Genomic DNA, 22,810 nt, shown 5'->3' on the forward strand with positions numbered 1-22,810 from the left:
GTTGGTAGGAATATAAATGGTGTGGCCATTATGGAAAATAGTGTGGAAGTTCCTCAAAAAAATAAAAATAGAATTACCATATGCTCCTGGAATTCTACTCCTAAGTATTCATCCAAAGAAATAAAAACACTATTTTGAAAAAAGATATGTTTCAATGCATTATTGTTTACAATAATGTATGTTCACTGCATTACTATTTACAATAGCCAAAATTGTAGCCAACACCTAAAGAGACATGTCTGACATACACATAATGGAATATAATTCAGCCACAAAATACAATGGAATCTTGCTATCTGCAACAACATGTACAGACCTAGAGGGTATTATCTTAAGTGAAATAAGTCAGAGAAAGACAAATACTGTATGATTTCACTTATATGTGGGAATCTAAAAGACTAAACAAATGAACAAAGTCACAGCAACAGAGTCATGGGTACAGAGAACAAACAGGTGGTTGTCAGAGGGGAGATGGATAGAGGGGTGAGAAATAAGTGAGGGAGATTAAGAGGTATAGACTTCTAGCTACAAAATAAATGAGTCACAGGTGAAAAGTACAGTGTGGGGAATATAGCCAGTAATAATACAAATGATTTAAAAACCAAGTTGCTCTCACCCAAACTATCAAAATCAGAAGAGACTGGAATTGAAGGAAAGGAGCAAAAGAGAAAAACCTTTAACTCACTGCATTATAGGAGAGGACTGACCTGAGAAGAGTTTTGTAACAAAATAGGGGCTGTATATTGTCACTCTGCTTATTTAACTTATATGCAGAGTACATCATGAGAAACTCTGGACTGGAAGAAACACAAGCTGGAATCAAGATTGCTGGGAGAAATATCAATAACCTCAGATATGCAGATGACACCACCCTTATGGCAGAAAGTGAAGAGGAGCTAAAAAGCCTCTTAATGAAAGTGAAAGAGGAGAGTGAAAAAGTTGGCTTAAAGCTCAACATTCAGAAAACGAAGATCATGGCATCTGGTCCCATCACTTCATGGGAAATAGACCGGGAAATAGTGGAAACAGTGTCAGACTGTATTTTGGGGTGCTCCAAAATCACTGCAGATGGTGACTGCAGCTATGAAATCAAAAGACGCTTACTCCTTGGAAGAAAAGTTATGACCAACCTAGACAGCACATTCAAAAGCAGAGACATTACTTTGCCGACTAAGGTCCGTCTAGTCAAGGCTATGGTTTTTCCAGTAGTCATGTATGGATGTGAGAGTTGGACTGTGAAGAAGGCAGAGCACTGAAGAATTGATGGTTTTGAACTGTGGTGTTGGAGAAGACTCTTGAGAGTCCCTTGGACTGCAAGGAGATCCAACCAGTCCATCCTAAAGGAGATCAGCCCTGGGATTTCTTTGGAAGGAATGATGTTAAAGCTGAAACTCCAGTACTTTGGCCACCTGATGTGAAGAGTTGACTCATTGGAAAAGACTCTGATGCTAGGAGGGACTGGGGGCAGGAGAAGGGGACGACAGAGGATGAGATGGCTGGATGGCATCACTGACTCGATGGACATGAGTCTGAGTGAACTCCGAGAGTTGGTGATGGACAGGGAGGCCTGGCGTGCTGCGATTCATGGGGTCGCAAAGAGTCGGACACGACTGAGTGACCAAACTGAACTGAACTGAAGGCAGCAAGAGGACAAAGTGGGGGCACTCCCTCTGTGGAAGACAGGAGAAGGGAGAATAGGAAATGGAGATTTGGTTACAGGACAGAGGAGGTGGACAGATTTATATCCAAGTTTTACAATGGGTTATGCTGGAAGGGGGAATGAAAGCTATACAGAGACAATATTTACTGATCCAAATTCTGCAAAGTTGATCTCTTATGGAAATTTTCCTAGTTAATACATATTAAAACGGTTACAAAGCATAAAAATTAAGACAATGATTTATCAGATAATTTGTCTTCAGAATAATAATACCTTCGTTTACATTCCAGTATATTCCAAGGCCACATACCAAGCAGAAGCAGCAGTGGGCCACAACTCCTAAGAGCAATGCAAAAGAGCTGCGAAGTGAGAAAGAGCACAAGGGTGACCAACATGAGCAGGCCACTGACCAGCAGCTTCCCATGTAGCATGAGAAACTGCTGATGCTCTCTACTCTTCAGCTTCTTCCTTTCCTCTCTAATGCATCAGTCAGTTCCATCGCTCAGTTGTGTCCTACTCTTTGTGACCCCATGGACTTGCAGCACGCCAGGCTTCCCTTTCCATCACCAATTCCCAGAGTTCACTGAAACTCATGTCCTTTTGTGTTGGTAATGCCATCCAACCATCTCATCCTCTGTCATCCCCTTCTCCTCCTGCCTTCAAACCTTCCCAGCATCAGGGTCTTTTCAAATGAGTTAGCTCTTCACATCAGGTGGCCAAAGGATTGGAGTTTCAGCTTCAGCATCAGTCCTTCCAAAGAATATTCAGAACTAATTTCCTTTAGGATTGACTGGCTGGATCTCCTTGCAGTTCAGGGGACTCTCAAGAGTCTTCTCCAACACCACAGTTCAAAAACATCAATTCTTCGGTGCTCAGCTTTCTTTATACTCCAACTCTCTCATCCATACAAGACCACCGGAAAAACCATAGCTTTGACTAGATGGACCTTTGTCAGCAAAGTAATGTCTCTGCTTTTTATATGCTGTCTAAGCTGGTCATAGCTTTTCTTCCAAGGAGCAGTCGTCTTTTAATTTCATGGCTGCAGCCACCATCTGCAGTGATTTTGGAGCCCAGAAAATAAAGTGTCACTGTTTCCACCGCTAATGCATAAAGTGACATTTATTAGAATTCTGTTCTTGCTATTAAAATGCCATGATCTCCACTGAGGACTTCCTACTGCTTGCTGTGCTTCCACCTTCAGAAACTATTTCAGCACAAGGTCCTATTACTCCTTTCTGTACAATTTACTTTAGTAGTAATAGTATTGCATAATGCTGTAAAGCTAAACTTTCCCAATGATTATCTCATTTCCTTCTCACCTCAATCCAATGATGTAGGTGTTATTATCTCTACTTAAGTCATGAGAAAACAGGTTGAGAGTCAGTAAGTTTTCCAGGAACACATAAACAGGACAGTTCGCAATGAGGACTTAAATCTTGGTCTTCTGACTCCAACACTCCTAACTATCAAGCTATGATTTCAACCTCTCAGTATGTTTAAAATTTTTTCAAAATAACATGTTGGGAGAAAAAGGAAACTGCTGACAGTATAATCCTTAAAGTGTATCTCCCCATATAGAGGGATTTGCCCAAACAGTAAATATGAGCCAACTGATTAAGTATGGACTGATCGACTAACACTTTCACTTTTTTTCACACAGTATCTACTGATAACAATAGGCAGTTTAAATTTGCACATCTAAGCCAGTTGCCTCACATCTCTCTCCCTCCTCATGACCTCAGAGAACCAGAGTTAAGAAAAGGTTCCTAGGCTTGCTAGGGTCATGTTTTGGTTTTTCCTTAGCAACCCAGGACAAAACATATAATTTCTTTTTATCTGAATTTCTAGAAAGCTGCTTTCTTAAATTATAAGACTGAAACAGCTCAAACATGACAGCAGTCATTCTCCTAGGATTCAAATAATGTCCAATTCTTCATTTTTGGTCAAAGTAAGAGCTCCAGTGCCGGGAGCCAGGATGGGAGATCCCTCCCATGACAAGGTCATGCGGAGAGGCCTGATGGGCAAGGCGAGTCAGGCTTCAGGGGTTGCCCCTGGGTTTTTCTGAACATCTACTCCCAAAAACCAGTCTGCCTGCCTTATTGTACTGTGCTTTCCACACACCACCACCTTTCTCTGGAAAACGTTAACTTAGAGGTCCAATTAGTCTCCTGCATATGAAAAGAATGTTTCAGCTCAAACCCCTTTGATGGCTCTCTAACTTGCCTAACAGTTGGGGACTTTTACAAACTTGTGAATTGCTTACAGGCCCCCAACCGCGAGAGGCACGAAGCTTAAAGCATCTTAAAGATACGGAGCCTTTTCTAAAAAGCTAAAAATCATATTGGCGACGAGTTTCACTGCTGAGTCAATGACTGCTGCCAGGCCTCCATATTCTTTATCTTTTAGGCACCTGGAGGATATTAATCAATGTAATCGGGATGCAGAAATAGGAATATAGTAGTTTTGATGTTAGCAACACTAGACTTTTGAGTTAATTAACTTTCTCTTTGTTATAAATCACTGTACTTCTTTCATTGTTATAAATTGTTGCGTCTTTGCTATGTAAGAATGTAACTTTACTTAGTGCTTTCTGGGAGTGGCACCAGACTTTGGGAAGAACAACACTGTTAAGGCAAGTAAGTCTTCTGGTTGACAAACCCTTATCAGAAGAGGGCTGTAAAATGTTAACTGGCCTTCTGGCCAGAAGATGATGTAAATCACCTAAGACTTGTATATACAACTGGGTATGCAGAGAGAAAGCCTGGTCTCAATAAGAGTCAGGGCCGCTGATGCTGCATAATTTTATATTATCCATTAATCTCTATGTACAAAAAAAGGTATAAAAGGCCTTTCTGGACAATAGAGGAGGGGCCAGTCACTGGAAAGACTGGTATCCCCCATGTCTTCTTTTCTTACTCTATTTTCTGGCTGAATTCCCATCTGGGGCGTGGAGGCTCGCCATGTCTACTTACTTGCCCTGGCTTCTAAGATCCGTGAGAGAGGGAGCCCAAGGCGGAGCAACCTCCACTATTCAAACAGGTGCCGGTGGCCCAACGTAGATGGTGCAAACTTCTTGTCCTGAAGTTTTATTGGCTTTCCCTGTAAACCAAGTTATTCAGCATCTTTTCTCCAATAAATTTTTCTACTACATTATTTCTTCCTAACTTCTTTTTATATTTCTAAATAAATAGGTTTCTCCTTGCCACGCTGTCCCCGCTTTGAATTACCCTGGATCCACCGGGGCTGGACCCCGGCATTCCAGGACTACATGTTACATTGCGTGATACTTAACAGTATTTTTTTAGAGTTACTGTTCATATGAGAAATCATGGGGAAGAGGTAACAAATCCAGTGTGCCTTTTCCTCAATTCTCAAAAACAAAAAGAAAAGATCCCCAGAACAATGATCCTGAAGCCTAGTGTCAAATACACAAAGGTTTTCCAGAGAATGGTACGAGATGTGGAAGTCAGAAAATATACTGGGAGGAAGAGACCTTGCCTAAAACAAAAGAGACGGGAAAACGAGAAGTCGAGATTTTAAAGGTACAGACTTTAAGGAGCAGTTGGCGGTAGGATGTTGCTCGTGACGTGACTGTAGCTACACTAGTCTCAGTGTACTCTCCCAGTATGGCACGTGTGCACCTCCCCTTAGGGTGTCTGCACACACTACTCTTCAGCCTGGGATGCTCATCTGACTAGATATGAACACAGTTAAATTCTGTCATCTTCAAATATCCGTTCAAATGCCATGTCCTCCAATAACATCCTATTAAAATCTGAACCCTATCTCCTAACTCTGCTCCACTTTTTTCTTTTTTCCACAGCACTTATCTTCTACAAGACTTCATAGTTTAACTAAACATAATGATTACCCATTTCACTCATTAAAGTGTAAACTTCATGAGGGCAAAAATTTTTGTCCATTTTGTTGACTGATGCAGCCCAAGGACCTAGAACACAGGTGACTGATAAATACTTGCTTAATGTGCAAAATGAGTGTGAGGAAGATTGTGAGGAAAAAATGAGCACAACTTGGTAGTATCAGTACAGAATCACGAAAAAAGCTCTAGATTCGAGAGAAAAGATCTGGACTCAAATCTAAGCTCTGCTCTTACTAGCTAACAAGTGACTATTTTCTGGCAAGTGTCTATGAGCTTCAGTTACTAATCTATAAAATGTGTGATTGTGAGGATCAGATGAGATAAACGTATACAAAAGCAGCAGAGGAACCATAGAATTATTAATTTGAATAAATTAATTCAAAAGACAGTTTAATCTTAAAAGAGTGAAAAGAGTGGCATGGCCAAGATGGCAGAGTAGGAAGACCCTGAGCTAATCTTCTCCCACAGGAATACCAAAATTACAACTATTTACAGAGCAACTATCTATGATGCAGAAACGGTTTCCTATAACTTTGGATATAAAGAAGGAACCATAAGATAGGTAAGCGGGGCAGAGGCATTTTATACTCAAGGACCACAAGCCCAGACAGGCAATCCACAATCAGAAGGATAATGGAATCCACGGAGAGGTTCTCCTCAAGGACTGAGGGGTTTGAGGCCCACATTGGACTTCCCAGCCTGGGCTCCAGCACCGGAAAAAAGAGTCCCCAGGATGGCTGGGTTTGAAAGCCAGTGGGACTTGCACATAGGACAGCTGGAGGGCTATAGGAACAGAGACTCCACTCTCGAGGGGTGCATGCAAAATCTCACACACTCTTAGTGCCAGCACACAGGCAGAAATTTGAAAGGAGACTTGGGTTAGACCTGCTTGCTAATCTTGGCAAGCTTCCTGGGAGAGGCAGGAGCCAACTGGGACTCGCCCTGGGGACAGACACTGGTGAAGTACTTTGACAAGCTCATTCTACCATGAAAACAACAGCACTTCAAAGTGCCATTCTGGATTCCTCCCTCTAGCATACTGGTACTTGGGGCTTACTTATCAACCAGTAGACAGGCACCAGACCCAGGACTTCCCAAGCCAATACACAGCCAGCCACACAGGAATGAGGCAGAAAAAGGAAACGGAGACTATGTTCAAACAAAGTAACAAGTCGAAATCCCAGAAGAACTAAAACAAGTGGAGATAAGCAATCTACTCAATAAGGTTCAAGGTAATGATCATATAAATGCTCAAAAAACTTAGAAAGAATGAGCACAGTGAAAAGTTTATAACAAAGAGAAAACAAAGAACCAGAAATAAAAACACACAATAACTAAAATTTTAAAGTACACTGGAATCAATACAGAGGAACAGATCAACAAACTAGAAGACAGACCAGTGGAAATCACCCAAGCTGAACAGAAAGAAGAGAAAAGAATTTTTTTTAAAAAAAGGTGCAGTTTATTTAAGAGCTCTCTAGAACAATATCAAGGGTACTAACATCTCATTACAGCTGTCTCTGAAGACAGAAAGGGGCACAGAATATATTCAAAACTTCCCTAATCTGGGACAGGAAACAAACATTCAGGTTTAGGAAATGCAGACAGTCCCAAACACGATCAAACCAAAAACGACTATGCCAAGACACACTGTAATTAAAATGGCAAAAATTAAAACTAAAGAAGAGAGAATTAAAAAAAAAGAAAACAGCAAGAGGAAAGCAATAAGTTACGGACAGAGGAACTCCCATAAACCAATCAGCTGACTTTTCAGTAGAAACTCTACAGGCTAGAAGGCAGTGGTATGACACATATTTAAAGCGATAAAAGGAGAAAATCTAGACCAAGAATACTCTCCCTGAAAAACCTTTCATTCAGATTTGAAAGAGAGACTACTAATAATTTTACAAACAAGCAAAAAGGTACAAGTTTAGTACCATGAACCCATCTTTGTAAGAAATGTTAAAGGAACTTCTCTACGCAGAAAATTAAAGGCCACAACTAGAAATATGAAAAGCACTGGGCCTGGCAGTCCAGCAATTAAGATTCTGTGTTTCCATTGCAAGATGGTAGGCTCAACTCCTGGCTGGGGAACTAAGATCCTGCATGCCATGTGGCATGGCCAGGAAAAAAAAAAGAAAAGTATTCAATGTAAAAGGAAAAACCTCATTGGTAAAGGCAATTATACAAATGTATATAAAAGATAGTAGAGCAACCACTTATAAAGCTAACCAGAAGGTTAAAAGACAGAAGTAGCAAAAATCATCTGTATCTACAATAAGTGTGTATCCACAAAAATAATGTTAACATATGATATCAAAATTAACAATGGGGGAAGCGGTAAAATCGCAGAACTGTTAAAATACATCTGAAATTCAGAGACCAACAACTTAAAAATCACCAAGTATAAATGATTGCTATATATGTGTCTCATGGGGGATTTCCCTGGTGGTCCAGTGATTAAGAATGTGCCTTCTAAGAAGAGGGCGTAGGTTCAATCTAAGATTCCACATGCCCCAGGGTACCTAGGCCCATGCACCACACCCAGAGAAGCCCACGGTAACTGCTGACCATGCACACTTGAGAGCCCACGTGCCACAACTACTGAGGCCCTGTGCCCTAAGCAGAGAGGCTGAGTGCACCGACTAGAAAAGCCTGTGTGCAGCGACTAGGGAAGCCTGCACACCACAGTGAGGAGCCAGTGCTGCAACAAAGACCCAGTACAATCAAAAACATAAATGGATCTCACAGGAACCTCAAACCAAAAACCTGTAATAGATACACACACACAAGAGAAAGGAATCTGAAGTAACACTAAAGACAATCATCAAATCACAAGAGAGGAGAGCAAAAAGAAGAAAGGAAAAACAAACTACCAAAAACACCCCCAAAACAATTAACAAAATGGTAATAAGTACATTGCTTTTGTTGTTTAGTCACTAAGTTGTCTTTGACTCCTTTGTGACACCCTAGACTGTAGCCACCATACTCCTCTGTCCATGGGATTCTCCAGGCAAGAATACTGGAGCGGACTGCGTGTCCTTCTCCAGCGGGTCTCCCTGTAGCATTATCTACAAAACCCAAGGTATGGAAGTGTCCATCAATAGATGAAGAGGTGATAAAATATATGAGGACTTCCCTGGTGGTCCACTGGTTAAGAAGCCGCCTTTTGATGGTGGGGATGTGGGTGGGTTCAATCGCTGGTTGCGGAACTAAGATCCCACACGCCCCTGAGCAACTAAGACCACGCCCTGCAACTACTGAGCCTGCGCGCTAGTGCCACAACCACTGGGCCCGCGCACCACAAACAGGGAGTCCGGGCGCCACAACAAAGAGCCAGTGTGCTGAAACCAAGACACGATACAACCAATAAGGAAATAAAATACGAAGAAGAAGAAAGGAAAATGCATGGCATACGTGCAATGGACTATTACTGGCATACTTGGCCATTAAAAAAAGAATGAAGTCTTGCCACCTGTGACAATATGGATGAACCTAGAGGGAATTATGCTATGTGCAATAAGTCAGACTGAGAAAGACAAATACTGTATGATTTCACTTATATGTGGGATCTAAAAATAAAACAAATGAACAAACATAAAACAGAAAAAAATGAGACTCATTCATACAGAGAACTAACTGGTAATGGCTGCCAAGGGGAAGGGGGTTGGGGAGATAAGCGAAGTAGGTGAGGGAAATTAAGAAGTGCAAACTTCCAGTTATAAAAAGAAATAAGTTATAGAGATGTCAGGTACAGTTAACGATTATAAGTCAATGATATTGTAATAACTTTCCATGGTAACAGAGGGCTTCCCTGGTGGCTCAGTAGTAAAGAATCCGCCTGCCTATGCAGGAGACAGTAGTTCGATCCCTGGGTCTGGAAGATCCCTTGGAGAAGGAAATGACCACCCACACCAGTATTCTTGCCTGGGAAATCTCATGGTCAGAGGAGCCTGGCGGGCTACAGTCCATGGGGTCCCAAAGAGTCGGACACGACTTAGTGGCCAGCCAACGACGACGGCAACAAGGAAGCAGGCGCACCGTGGTGGAACGTTTTGCAACGTATGAAAAGACCAAACCACTATGTTGTACACCTGAAGCTAACGTAACATTGTTCAATCAATCATCCTTCAATTTTTAAAAGTCGGGGGGGAGGGGGGGGAAATGGGAAAAAGTTCAAGACTAAGGCTAATGCTTAGAGAAATACAAGAACTCAGAACAGTAACTTCATCTGGGAACAAAAAAGGACAGGTAATGAGTTAAGTTTCAAAATATAGCTGTGCTAATGTATCACTAGCTATATGTGCCTATTTAAATTTAAATGAATTAAAAGTATAAGAAATTTAAAACTTGGCTCCTCAGTCACGTTAGCTGCATCTCAAGTGCTCAATGGCCACATGTGCTGAGTGGCTACCACACTGAAGAGTGCAGACCACAGACCATCCACACCGTCACAGAAAGCTCTAGTGGAGAGTAATTTACAAAATTCCAGTTGGCAACAGAATAGAATTCAAGTGGGTGTCATTTTAATATCCCTGATGCTAGAAAGTTCAAACATCTTCAGAAGAAATTCAAAATGCAACCGCATAATCAATCTGAGTGGGAGTCGCAAACTGTGAATACAAAAATTAAATAATTTCTATTACTTGGTTACAAGATCCTGAGATATACGAATACTCCCCACTTGATGGCATGAGGTGGCTGACATGGCAAGTATAAATAGTTTGGAGAGTCCCAGTACAGTTATTACCAATAACCTGGTCACCATCCTGGCCCAAATATCTGGTTAGTAACTTGAGACAGGCTGGCAAGGCCAAATACTATATACAATACAGTATGTTTCTTAGTCAGCATGAAGATGATCTCACTCAAGAAGCAACACTCCCTTCTCAAAAGTGACTGCAAGTACTTAGAACTGCAACAGCTTTCGTTAATGAGTAGTTCAGTTCAGTTCAGTTGCTCAGTCGTGTCTGACTCTTTGTGACCACGTGAACTGCAGCACGCCAGGCCTCCCTGTCCATCACCAATTCCCGGAGTTCACTCAGACTCACGTCCATCGAGTCCGTGATGCCATCCAGCCATCTCATCCTCGGTTGTCCCCTTCTCCTCCTGCCCCCAATCCGTCCCAGCATCAGAGTCTTTTCCAATGAGTCAACTCTTCACATGAGGTGGCCAAAGTACTGGAGTTTCAGCTTTAGCATCAGTCCTTCCAGAGAAATCCCAGGGCTGATCTCCTTCAGAAAGGATTGGTTATCCCTAGGTTGGTCATAACTTTTCTTCCAAGGAGTAAGCGTCTTTTAATTTCATGGCTGCAGTCACCATCTGCAGTGATTTGGGAGCCCCCCAAAATAAAGTCTGACATTGTTTCCACTGTTTCCCCACCTATTTCCCATGAAGTGATGGGACCAGATGCCATGATCTTCGTTTTCTGAATGTTGAGCTTTAAGCCAACTTTTTCACTCTCCTCTTTCACTTTCATCAAGAGGCTTTTTAGCTCCTCTTCACTTTCTGCCATAAGGGTGGTGTCATCTGCATATCTGAGGTTATTGGTATTTCTCCCGGCAATCTTGATTCCAGCTTGTGTTTCTTCTAGTCCAGCGTTTCTCATGATATACTCTGCATCTAAGTTAAATAAGCAGGGTGACAATATACAGCCTTGACGTACACCTTTTCCTATTTGAAACCAGTAAGCATACTTCAACTACAGAGAGACCTAGAATTAATACAGGGATGCTTAAGAGAATCAAAGTCAGATGTTAACAACTGTAAGAAAGCTGAACAAAAACCAATCTTTTACATACTTACAAAATTTAACAGCATCTAGCCTGCAAGGAGATCCAACCGGTCCATTCTGAAGATCAGCCTTGGGATGTCTTTGGAAGGAATGATGCTAAAGCTGAAACTCCAATACTTTGGACACCTCATGCAAAGAGTTGACTCATTGGAAAAGACTATGATGCTGGGAGGGATTGGGGGCAGGAGGAGAAGGGGACGACAGAGGATGAGATGGGTGGATGGCATCACGGACTCGATGGACATGAGTCTGAGTGAACTCCGGGAGATGGTGATGGAGAGGGAGGCCTGGCGTGCTGCAGTTCACGTGGTCACAAAGAGTCGGACACGACTGAGCGACTGAACTGAACTGAACTGAGCCTGTAAGAATGACTGACTTGTAACAAATTTAAAATCTGTAACTGAGTCACAGACTTAGACTTATAGTTTTAAGTGGAAATCTTTTAAGTTCATAATTAAGTTTATTTGAACACTGCAAAGACTTTAAGGTCACTGTGTTTACAAATTCAATTTGTTTCCCTGGTGGCTCAGAGGTTAAAGCGTCTGCCTCCAGTGCGGGAGACCCGGGTTCAATCCCTAGGTCGGGAAGATCCCCTGGAGAAGGAAATGGCAATCCAGTCCAGTATTCTTGCCTGGAGAATCCCATGGACAGAGAAGCCTAGTAGGTTACAGTCCATGGGGTCGCAAAGAGTCGGACACGACTGAGCGACTTCACCTCACCTCACCTTAAGCATGATTTAGTACCTAGGCTCATTTTATTACCACAGACAATTGATGTACTTAAGAAAACTGAATATATTAAATACTATTTTAATTACTTTAGCCTATTTTTATACAGTAACAGGAATAAAAACACTAGTTTGACTTGTACTTCATATTGTAAAGTATTATAAATAAATAACCACTCAAACCTAAAAGTAGCAAGCACTGCATCAATAACAGAGCAAATATCCACTCAGTGAAATACTATTCAGTAATGAAGATGAACAAAATACAAGCAGAAGCATCAACGTGTGTGAATATATTAAAGGAAAAAGCCAGACAGAAAGCAGTACATATGTGATTCCATTATATTATTAATACTTCATTAAGTCCAAAACAAGCAAATCCAAGCCACTGTGTTAAAAGTCAAGGTAGTGGTTATCCTGGGGGGTAGGTGGCACTGGAAATGAACAGGAAGAAGGCTTCTGGGGTACAGGTAATACTGTTTCTTAATCTAAATACTAGTAAGACAGATGTGTTCACTTTGTAAAAAGTAAGCTATAAACTAAGATTCATGCATTTACTTTTAGAATACATTTGTAATAATTCAATAAAGTTTAACAAAAATAGTAAGTATATATACAAATATTTATAATTATCCAAATAAGTTTATACCACCCCCAAATTATCTCAGAACCATCAGTGCTATTTATACTATACTTGGAGACAACTAACATATCAAAGAAACAAAAGGGAAAGGGAAGACCACATTTTGGGAACAGCAATAATTCTGGTATGCAGCTAGAATACACAGTAGGTATCAGGAAATAAAAGATAGCCTGGAAAGGCTGATTTAGACAGATTCTTCTGGAGAACCCAAACTGCCCTACCAAGGACACGATAACATATTCAGGAGGCAATGGGGATAACAAGCAAATGATGCAGGTGGAAGACTTTTATTTACCAAAAAGTTTTCAGCCCTTTCTCTCAATTTCTCCAAAAACATTCTAGCAAAATCTCTATTCTCCAGCCTCCAGCTTCCAATGTGGAGGAACTTCAGAAAGGTAACAGTCCTGTCCTCTCCCTAGCCCTCATATATTCACTCTTTCTCATGGGAAGAATGACTTTCGCGGTCAGTTGCTTCTGAAAAGAGGCAGTAGGAACCTAGGGTCAGCCCTTTCTCTGCCTCTGCAATACATCCGCTAGGGAGAGGTTATGCTCGAGTCTTTCAGTGCCCTGTACGAGGCTTACCAGAGCTGGCTCTGCCCTTCCGTGGTCCAGCGTGACCTGTGACTGAGCACAACTAACGAAGGGCAAATGTTAGGCAGCCCTGACCTAAGCCATATGCTCCCGCCAGCTTTACTGGTAATAAAGCAGACATTTTCAAGCCATCTGTCTATGTTCTGAATCGTACTTCTCAATTCATTCTGAACTCAGATGAGGGACAGAGGTATACCTAAATATTACTGCAAAGCTCAACAAATAGAGAGAGTAAACTCTACTCAGAATCCTTTGGTTTGGTTTGGATTTGAAACTAACATACCAATCTGATAAAGATTAGTTTATTATTAATATCTTATTTCAAGAGTAAGAAAATAAAAGCAAAAGGAGTTGCTTAGCATTTGCTTTTAAAGCATTCCATGAAGTATCTCATCTGACTACGACAGAACTCCATTTTTCTGCAGCCTAAAAGAAGATCACTTAATTTACTACTGCTGCTGCTGCTGCTAACTCACTTCAGTCGTGTCTGACTCTGTGCGACCCCATAGACAGCAGCCCACCAGGCTCCCCCGTTCCTGGTATTCTCCAGGCAAGAACCTGGAGTGGGTTGCCATTTCCTTCTCCAATGCATGAAAGTGAAAAGTGAAAGTGAACTCGCTCAGTGGTGTCCGACTCTTAGCAACCCCATGGACCTCAGCCCACCAGGCTCCTCCATCCATGGGAGTCTCCAGGCAAGAGCACTGCAGGGGGTGCCACTGCCTTCTCCAAATTTACTACTAGATATGTTTATTAAGTGGCTGGAAGTGATAGCTCTACAGTAGAAACTTCCTGACATAAGAGGAAGTCTATTTACAGAAGATGGGGTCTATCTCAAAATGATACTTCCAATCTAAGAGAAGTATCATACCAAATAACCATGGAGGTTAAGTATTCAGGGTTTCTTATTCACTTATAGAGGAGAAGGAAATGGCAACCCACTCCAGTATCCTTGCTTGGAGAATCCCATGAACAGAAGAGGCTGGAGGGCTACAGTCATAGGGTCGCAAAGAGTCAGACACGACTGAGCGACTAACACACATACACACAGTCGCTTATAGTCCAAAGATAGTTAATTTACACCCAGGCAGTAAATCCACTATTACTTCTTCTCTTCTCCTTTCTCCTCCAATCTGGGGTCTTCCACAGTCCTCCTTTCTCTTTTATCCTCGACATCATCTTCTTTCCCAAGTCAAGCAACAAAATTCACTTGCAAAAGGAAACAGGTTGGTCTATGTTTTTAAACAATGTATCACATTTTCTTAAATTATGATTTTCACTTTGATAGGATAAAAAAGAAATTTATATTTTATAATATATAAAGATACATAAAACAATACAATATAAACTAATATAAACTAATTTATATAATATAATATAAACTAATATAAACTAATGCTCTCTTAATTATGACACTGTATATGATCATGATCTATTCAATCACAAAAGATTTGAAACTTAGATGACAAAGAAAATAACTTGATGATTACCAAGTAGGTAGCTTCCCCCTAGAGCACAACGTCAGTGCAGTAATACTGCACAGTGGAGTAAGACAGAGCAGAGTTGAATTGCAGTCTCTTATTTTGTAGTTGTGTGACTTTAAACAAGTCAACTACTCTAAGTCTCTCCTTCTTCATTTGTAACATACAGATAGTATCACCTCCTTTTCAGAGCTATTGTGAAAATTAAATGAGATAATGTACACGTCTCAGCAGGATACCCAGTACATTAGGACTTAAGCAAATTAAAACTTCTATTACTACTACTACTAGAATTCCTAGTTAGGAACTCAAAGTAGGCTAAATATTTCATTCAGCATAACTACTAAAATAAGCTCTAAGTTTGTCAAATGACAGTAAATTTTAAGTCAGGTCACTTGTGCAAATAACCTTGTTACAGAAATGCATCAGCCCTTACAAGCTTCAAGATGCCCTTCTGGGAAATATGTACAAGAAGTTAACTCACATCTTTCCTTCTGGAAAATATCTACCAAGGTTCTTGTAGATGTTAAATAATACACTATTTTTTAAAGAATGGTGTATATAAATGACACTATGAGCAAGTAAATCACATAATTAACAGCTTTCTTAATCAGATATTCTTTTGATCTGAACTATAAGAGTTTACAACTGCTATAAAAATTGCCACAGAACAGTTTTGACTAATGCAAACCGCAGAGAGGTTGGAGTCAAAATTACAACTGAGGAAGTGGTTACTGGTAATGGAGGGACAGATGTGAACAAGGGTTCTTTTCCTTCTTTTTCATAGCGCTATAATAACTTTTAAAAAATTGAAAAAAAAATCAAAACCAAGCCATAAAAATGTCATATATTTGGCTGACATTTACTATGATTTTTAGGAATCTAAAACTGCATTCAGAAACAAGTGCAGAAAGAAATTGTTCATGGAGTAATAAGGCACTTACAGGAACACAGAAGTCCAAAAGTAAACCATCATCCTCAAAACTCTACTCCACAACCTCAAATAAAGAAAATATATGTTCTTGGATAGAAGTAATTAAAATCTACTCATAAGAGACCATGTGACAAGTGCAACAGGTTTTAAATATCAACTAATGCACCAGCTTTCAAAATGCAAATCCACCTGCTTCTCTGTTCTCATTGCAATCATCTTGAATTAATCCTTCATTATTTCTCCCGTAATTTGCTTTAAAAACATCTATTTCTGCTTTATTGACTATGCCAAAGTCTTTGACTGTTGGATCACAATAAACTGTGGAAAATTCTGAAAGAGATGGTGCCGGGAGCTGCCATGGGAGATCCCAGCCATGAGGGGGTCATGTGGAAGAGAACTGTTAAGCAAGGCTTCAGAACTCAAGGGGCTCCCTAGGCTTTCTCGAGCATCTACCCCAAAACCAGAATCTGTCTGTTTTACTGTTTCATCATTTTCCCCAACTCCTCTGCCATTAACAGGGGGCTAACCCTGACCACCTTTCTCTGGAGAAAATCAACCTAGGGCTATAGCTAATAAGTCTCCTGGACATGAGAGGAATATTTCAAACCAAACCCCCTCTATTAGCATTCTAGCTTGCTTGGCAGGTTATCCAGACTCCTGCAGCTATGCATACATTTACAGCCTCCCAACTGTGAGAAGCACGGAAAGCCTAAAACATACAGCCTTTGAAAGCGTTAAAAGTTATTAGAGTAGTGCTAGGGCTGATGTAGGATTTCATTATTGGGCCAATGCTTGTTGCTAAGTTCCCATATCTCTGATCCACTGTGCACCTGGGAATGCACTAGTTAACATAGTGAGAATGCTAGAAAAACAAGTGTAGCCTTGAATTTAACCATATCACACTTTTGAGCTAATTGGTTCTTTCTTGTAACTCACTGCACCTTTGCTCTGTGAAAAACATAACTCTGTTTGGCATTTTCTGAGGCTAACGTAGATTAGAAATATGAAGAAAAAACACTTTGAGGGAAAATAAGTTTTCTGGTTGAGCAGCCTTTATCAAAAGAGGATCATAAAATGTTCACAGGCCTCCAAGGCCAGAAGATACTGTACACATCATCTTTTGTGGAAAAGGTATGCAGAAAAATCCTGGTTTCAATAAGGGCAAAACTGCTGGAATGTTTGGGCTGACTCTGTATGACCCTGCATCTTTCATTTCCCTCTATGTATAAGGCAAGGTATAAAAGTACCTTTTGAAAAATAAAGCTTTTGGGCCTCACAGAAGCTTGGTCACCCCGTGTTTTTTCTTCTCTCTTTCTTTCTCTCTCTCCGTCTCCCTCTCTTTTTCAGGCTGATCCCTTGGAGCATGGGGGCTCCCTGCGTTCACTTATCTGCCCGGGTTTCTAAGACCTGAACGGGAAGACGTTCTGCGTCTTCACTCCCTCAAGAGACCGGGAGGGAACCTGTGGCCTCCGTGAACAGGGCAAACTTCTTGTCTTGAAGTTTTATTGGTTCTCTATATAAACCAAGGAATATCAGCCTCTTTCTCTCCCTCTATTTTCTTATCTACAACATTCTTATCTATCTTTCTCTCTCTAAATCAATCGCAATTGCCGACGCCATTTCTCCTTTGGGTTTCCCTGGATCCTGCGGGGGCTGGACCCCGGCGAGATGGGAATACCAGACCACCTAACCTGCCTCTTGAGAAATCTGTATGCAGGTCAGGAAGCAACAGTTAGAACTGGACATGGAACAAGAGACTGGTTCCAAATAGGAAAAGGAGTACATCAAGGCTGTATATTGTCACCCTGCTTATTTAACTTAGATGCAGAGTATATCATGAAAAACGCTGGACTGGAAGAAACACAAGCTGGAATCAAGATTGCTGGGAGAAATATCAATAACCTCAGATATGCAGATGACACCACCCTTATGGCAGAAAGTGAAGAGGAGCTAAAAAGCCTCTTGATGAAAGTGAAAGAGGAGAACAAAAAAGTTGGCTTAAAGCTCAACATTCAGAAAACGAAGATCATGGCATCTGGTCCCATCACTTCATGGGAAATAGATGGGGAAACAGTGGAAACAATGTCAGACTTTATTTTGGGGGGCTCCCAAATCACTGCAGATGGTGACTGCAGCCATGAAATTAAAAGACGCTTAATCCTTGGAAGAAAAGTTATGACCAACCTAGATAGTATATTCAAGAGCAGAGACATTACTTTACCGACTAAGGTCCGTCTAGTCCAGGCTATGGTTTTTCCTGTGGTCATGTATGGGTGAGAGTTGGACTGTGAAGAAGGCTGACCACCAAAGAATTGATGCTTTTGAACTGTGGTGTTGGAGAAGACTCTTGAGAGTCCCTTGGACTGCAAGGAGATCCAACCAGTCCATTCTGAAGGAGATCAGCCCTGGGATTTCTTTGGAAGGAATGATGCTGAAGCTGAAACTCCAGTACTTTGGCCACCTCATGCGAAGAGTTGACTCATTGGAAAAGATTCTGATGCTGGGACGGATTGGGGGCAGGAGGAGAAGGGGATGACCGAGGATGAGATGGCTGGATGGCATCACGGACTCGATGGACATGAGTCTGAGTGAACTCCGGGAGATGGTGATGAACAGGGAGGCCTGGCGTGCTGCAATTCATGGGGTCGCAGAGAGTCGGACACGACTGAGCGACTGGACTGAACTGAACTGAACTGAATTTGCTTTAACAGTCTCCCTGAATGGATCGTCCCACATCCATCCTCATCCTTCTCCAATCCATTCTTAACCTTGCAGCTGCAGTGATTGCTCCCCAACCCAAATCCAATCTGGTCACATCCCTTCTCAGAGAGCTCAATTCCTTTAAGGGCTCTCCGTTACCACGCCGCCTGCGCTGCTTCGTTTCTTTTCATTATACGTCACATGATCATCTGAAGTACTGTATTACTTGTCTGTTACACTATCTCCATTCCAAATAGAATGTAAGTCTACAAGGGTAGAGTTTTTGTTCACTGTTCTATGCTGCATAGTAAGCACTCAAACATTCAGACATGTATGAGTGAAAGAATGAAAGGACTGATGACCTACTGGCCAAAGGCCTCCATGACCTGCTCAAGCCCTCTTTTAACTTACTCCCACCTCTACCAATACTGAATTGCCTAATTACCTAAATACAAGGTGCACTTTCCCACCCTCCTGCTTTGCCATATGCTATGACTTCTGTCTGGAATACCAGCGCTCCTCACCACCAAAACAACCTGCCACACTGTCATCCATATTTTAAAGTCATCTTCAGAAAGCTTCTTCTGAGGCCCTAGACAGAATACATCACTCTCTTTCCTCTGTGCCACATCTGTATCTACCCTGGCTCTACTCAAAATGTGCTAGAATGTGCGCCTCCCTTGCTAGACTGAATTTCTTGAGGCCAAGGACTATTATCTCTTTACTTTCAGTACCTAAGACAACATCTATCATAAAGCAACTACTCTATAAATGTTAAGTAAATTGACATATACCTGACTACCCTGTAAGAGGAACGAAAGCATGAAGTTTCAAGAAGTTACTCCTCCAATTCCAAGATGATAACCAGCCATGAAATAAAAGAATTTCAACCAATGACATCATCCCAGGTAATAAAAGAAAGGGAGTTATACACATAACATACATGACCAAATCCTTCCAAAATAATGATATAGTCACATTTACACTTCACTAGAAATACACACTGGCTCCTTCCTGCTCCATCACTCGCCTTCCCTTTCGGCTCTGCTCTGGTGCTGGTAAACTGAGATCCAACTAAGCAGCAGGAAGTAGAAGGCACCCCTGCTGCTGCCGCCAAGTCGCTTCAGTCGTGTCCGACTCTGTGCGACCCCACAGACGGCAGCCCACCGGCTCCCCCGTCCCTGGGATTCTCCAGGCAAGAACACTGGAGTGGGTTGCCATTTCCTTCTCCAATGCATGAAAGTGAAGAGTGAAAGTGAAGTCGCTCAGTCGACTCTTAGCGACCCCATGGACCTCAGCCTACCAGGCTCCTCCGTCCATGGGATTTTCCAGGCAAGAGTACCGGAGTGGGGTGCCTTGCCTTCTCCGACCCAGAAGGGACACCTGGGTCCCCATGAAAAACACATTAAGCAGATCACTCTTGTGAAGGAGCTTTTGATACGATACTTCATGTAATACAAGTTTTGTGTTCCCTCAACCTATTATTCAAACTTTAACATAGTTGTACAGGATTGGATTTTACCACATCTAATCCTGAAGGAAACACCAGGGCCGTTAATGGCATAGATTACATGCAGCTGGGCCTTCAGTCCACGGAGCAGCTACAGAAGGCCTCCCAGACTAGCCACCCTCAGCTGTGGGAAGCCTCATCCATTACCCCATTGTGCCTTCCAAACATTACTATTTTTCTCTGAATGCTGTAAATAAAGGCCCTAAGTCCAACTTTAAGGAATACTTGCCCTCTCTACTTAGTTCAAGAGTATGAACCTGCATATAAATGTACACTCTCACACATGCACACAAAAGAATGGACATAAATGTACATTAAACCATTAGAGAACTTTAAAGTTTTAAATCCAATCACAGCTAATATAACTTCAAATGAAGCCAGAGGCCAGAATGTGATCCTTGATTCCTTCCTCCCTCACCACTCAGTAATCAAGTTATGGAAAATTTGCCTCCTAATACTTTTTCAAATAGATTGCCCACTCCCAGCATTATCCCCGAGTTCAGAATCACAGCATTTCTCATTGGGATATTAGTCTTCTAAATAAATGGTTTACTCTTTTAAATCTCTTGGACTCAATCAAAACTGCATCTCCCATTTGTTGAAGGGTTATGAAATCAGCATTGCACTAAGCACTTGATCACTTTACATTATTCAATTCTCACAGCAACAATGCAAACCAGGACTTACTGTCCTCATTTTCACAGATGAGGGGTCTAAAGCTCTGAGAGAGGCTAAGTAACTTGCCCAAGGTCATGCAGCTGGAACTGTGGAGTGCAAATTCAAACTCTAATCTATGTTCCCCAAAACCATATGCTCAACTGCTTAAACCTTCAACTCAATCCCTAGTGTGACCTTTCTAGAGGTAAATGTAATCATCTTTTACTGTACATAAAATCTTGTAAACAAGACCAACCTATCCGCTCCTCATCCCAAGCTATTCTCACCTCTTCCTGCAACACTTAACTCTTAGCAGTTCAACCTCTCACTGCTTTACCTGTGAATACAGCTTTTTCACTAAGAATGCTTTTCTCCATTAGCAGGTTACTTCCAGAACAACCTTCGAGATTTACTCAGGCAATCCCTACCCTGGAAAGCCTTTGCCCTAGTAAATAAATACCCAAAACTGGGTTAAGTAACTATTTGCTATGGTTATCAGCTAACTTTCTTATCATACTGTATTATAACCTTATCTTCTTAGGTTATCAGTTAAGGAGTAAATACTGCATTTTAAAATCTCTACATTCTTAGTACAGTGAGTATGTAGTAGGACTAATGAATACTAAATTAATGGATGAATTCATCAGAAACAGTACAGTTTAAGAATTTGGCCCTAAAGTCAACTTGGCCAGATTTCGAAAATTAACCTGCCACACAGTGAACCTGCCAAGCCGAGAGCAGGCTTCTAAATCTTGTTTATTCCTTCATCTATAAAATGAAAGATAACTGCACCTACCTCACAGTTTGGAGAGGAGTAAAAGAAATTAGATCTAGCACAATCTCTGACATTGAAAGGACACACTAAACATTAACAACTTTTTTTTCACTTTCAAAGTTTATCCGCGCTGACAAAGCCATATCTCAAATAACAGCTTTTCCTAGTGGCTTGCATCAGAGCTTAACAGTCCTCCAAAAAGTCTTAAGATATCTTACAAAGAACCTCACCCATCAACAAGGATCTTTCAGCTTTTGGTTACACCAGAGCTCAGTAGCTACCACCTACACCCTAAGTCACTGGCAGTGTCTTCTATTTATTGCTTCTTCCCATCCCTCGATTTCCTCCTCCCTCAAAGATCATGCCCCTAAGCAGGCAGAAATCCACCCCAGAAACCAGCAGCAGCACCTTCTTCCAGGAACCGCCAACTCACACCCAAGCTAGAGCGACTTGGAAGAGATCCATCATTTGGTACAAACTTAAATTTCCTTGGAGGATCATAATTAAGCCCCTTCTATGTATTCGAAGACGCTGGCTTCCTAAGTATTAATTCAAGACAGACAATGAATTTCTGGCATTATGAATCCAAGAAAAAAGGTCCCCTGAAAGCCTTCCCCAGTAAGAGTTCTTCAGGTTTATTACTCTCAAACAGTGACCCAAACCCATTTCATCCTGCTTGTCATCTACGCTCTCTTAAAAGAGATGGTCCGCACTTTCAGGGACCGGAATGCCTTCCCCCCTCCCGTGTCACCTCCCTTCCCACCTCCCCCGTGCCCTCCCGCAGCACAGGCCCGGCCTGGTCCCTCACCAGAGGCTGGCTCAACAGAGACATCACTCACCGCTTCTTGGGGATGGTGCCCGACTCCTGCGCGGCGGGAGTGGCAGTGGGCGCCGCCGTGGTGGTCGCCGCGGTTCTCCGCGCTTTGCAATCATTGGTACTCAGAGCTTCCTGAGGCCGGCCCAGCAGATGGCCTGAAAGAACCCGCAGCCTCCGCCCGGCGCGGTCCCGCTCCGGATCCCGGTCCCGGTCCGCTGCGGACCCGGAGCCCGCGCCCGCGCCCGCGCCCGTCCCGCCCGCTGCAGCCGCCGCCTCCGCCATGGCTTCCGCCTTGTGCCGCCGCCCGGGGCCGCTGGGCTCGGGTGAAAGGTCACTCAGAGCGGCGCCCGGCGCGACCATTCGCTGCGGCGCATCCCGGCAGCCACCGCGGCGACTGGGCGGCTGGTGCCATGCGCCTGGAGCTACTTATTCTCAGCTCCCGCCCACCGCGGCTGCCCGCCTCCACGGTCACGCCCCAGGCCGCTGACACCTGTCAAGCAGGTGAGTTCGAGCCATCCCGGGATTGGCCCGGCCTGAATCATGCTAGATAACTGGAGCCAAACCGCAAACGCTCCCCGAGGTGACCTAGTGCGCTGGGTGGTCCTCTCGGGTGAGGCCTGAGCCTCCAGAGTAGCTCTCAGGAC

General features: G+C 42.4%; 1 protein-coding gene across 1 annotated transcript in view; it reads right to left on the reverse strand.

The window, feature by feature from the left end:
• AGPS (alkylglycerone phosphate synthase) overlaps positions 1 to 22,448 on the reverse strand; it is a 133,780-nt gene extending 111,332 nt beyond the window's left edge. The window contains exon 1 of the mRNA XM_068967169.1: positions 22,189 to 22,448. Within this exon, the coding sequence (XP_068823270.1) occupies positions 22,189 to 22,448 (260 nt within the window). The remainder of the gene's footprint in view (positions 1 to 22,188) is intronic.
• Positions 22,449 to 22,810: the final 362 nt, after the last annotated feature.

The sequence above is a fragment of the Capricornis sumatraensis genome, chromosome 3 (assembly GCF_032405125.1).
Source record: "Capricornis sumatraensis isolate serow.1 chromosome 3, serow.2, whole genome shotgun sequence".
In the NCBI taxonomy this organism is placed as follows: Eukaryota; Metazoa; Chordata; class Mammalia; order Artiodactyla; family Bovidae; genus Capricornis; species Capricornis sumatraensis.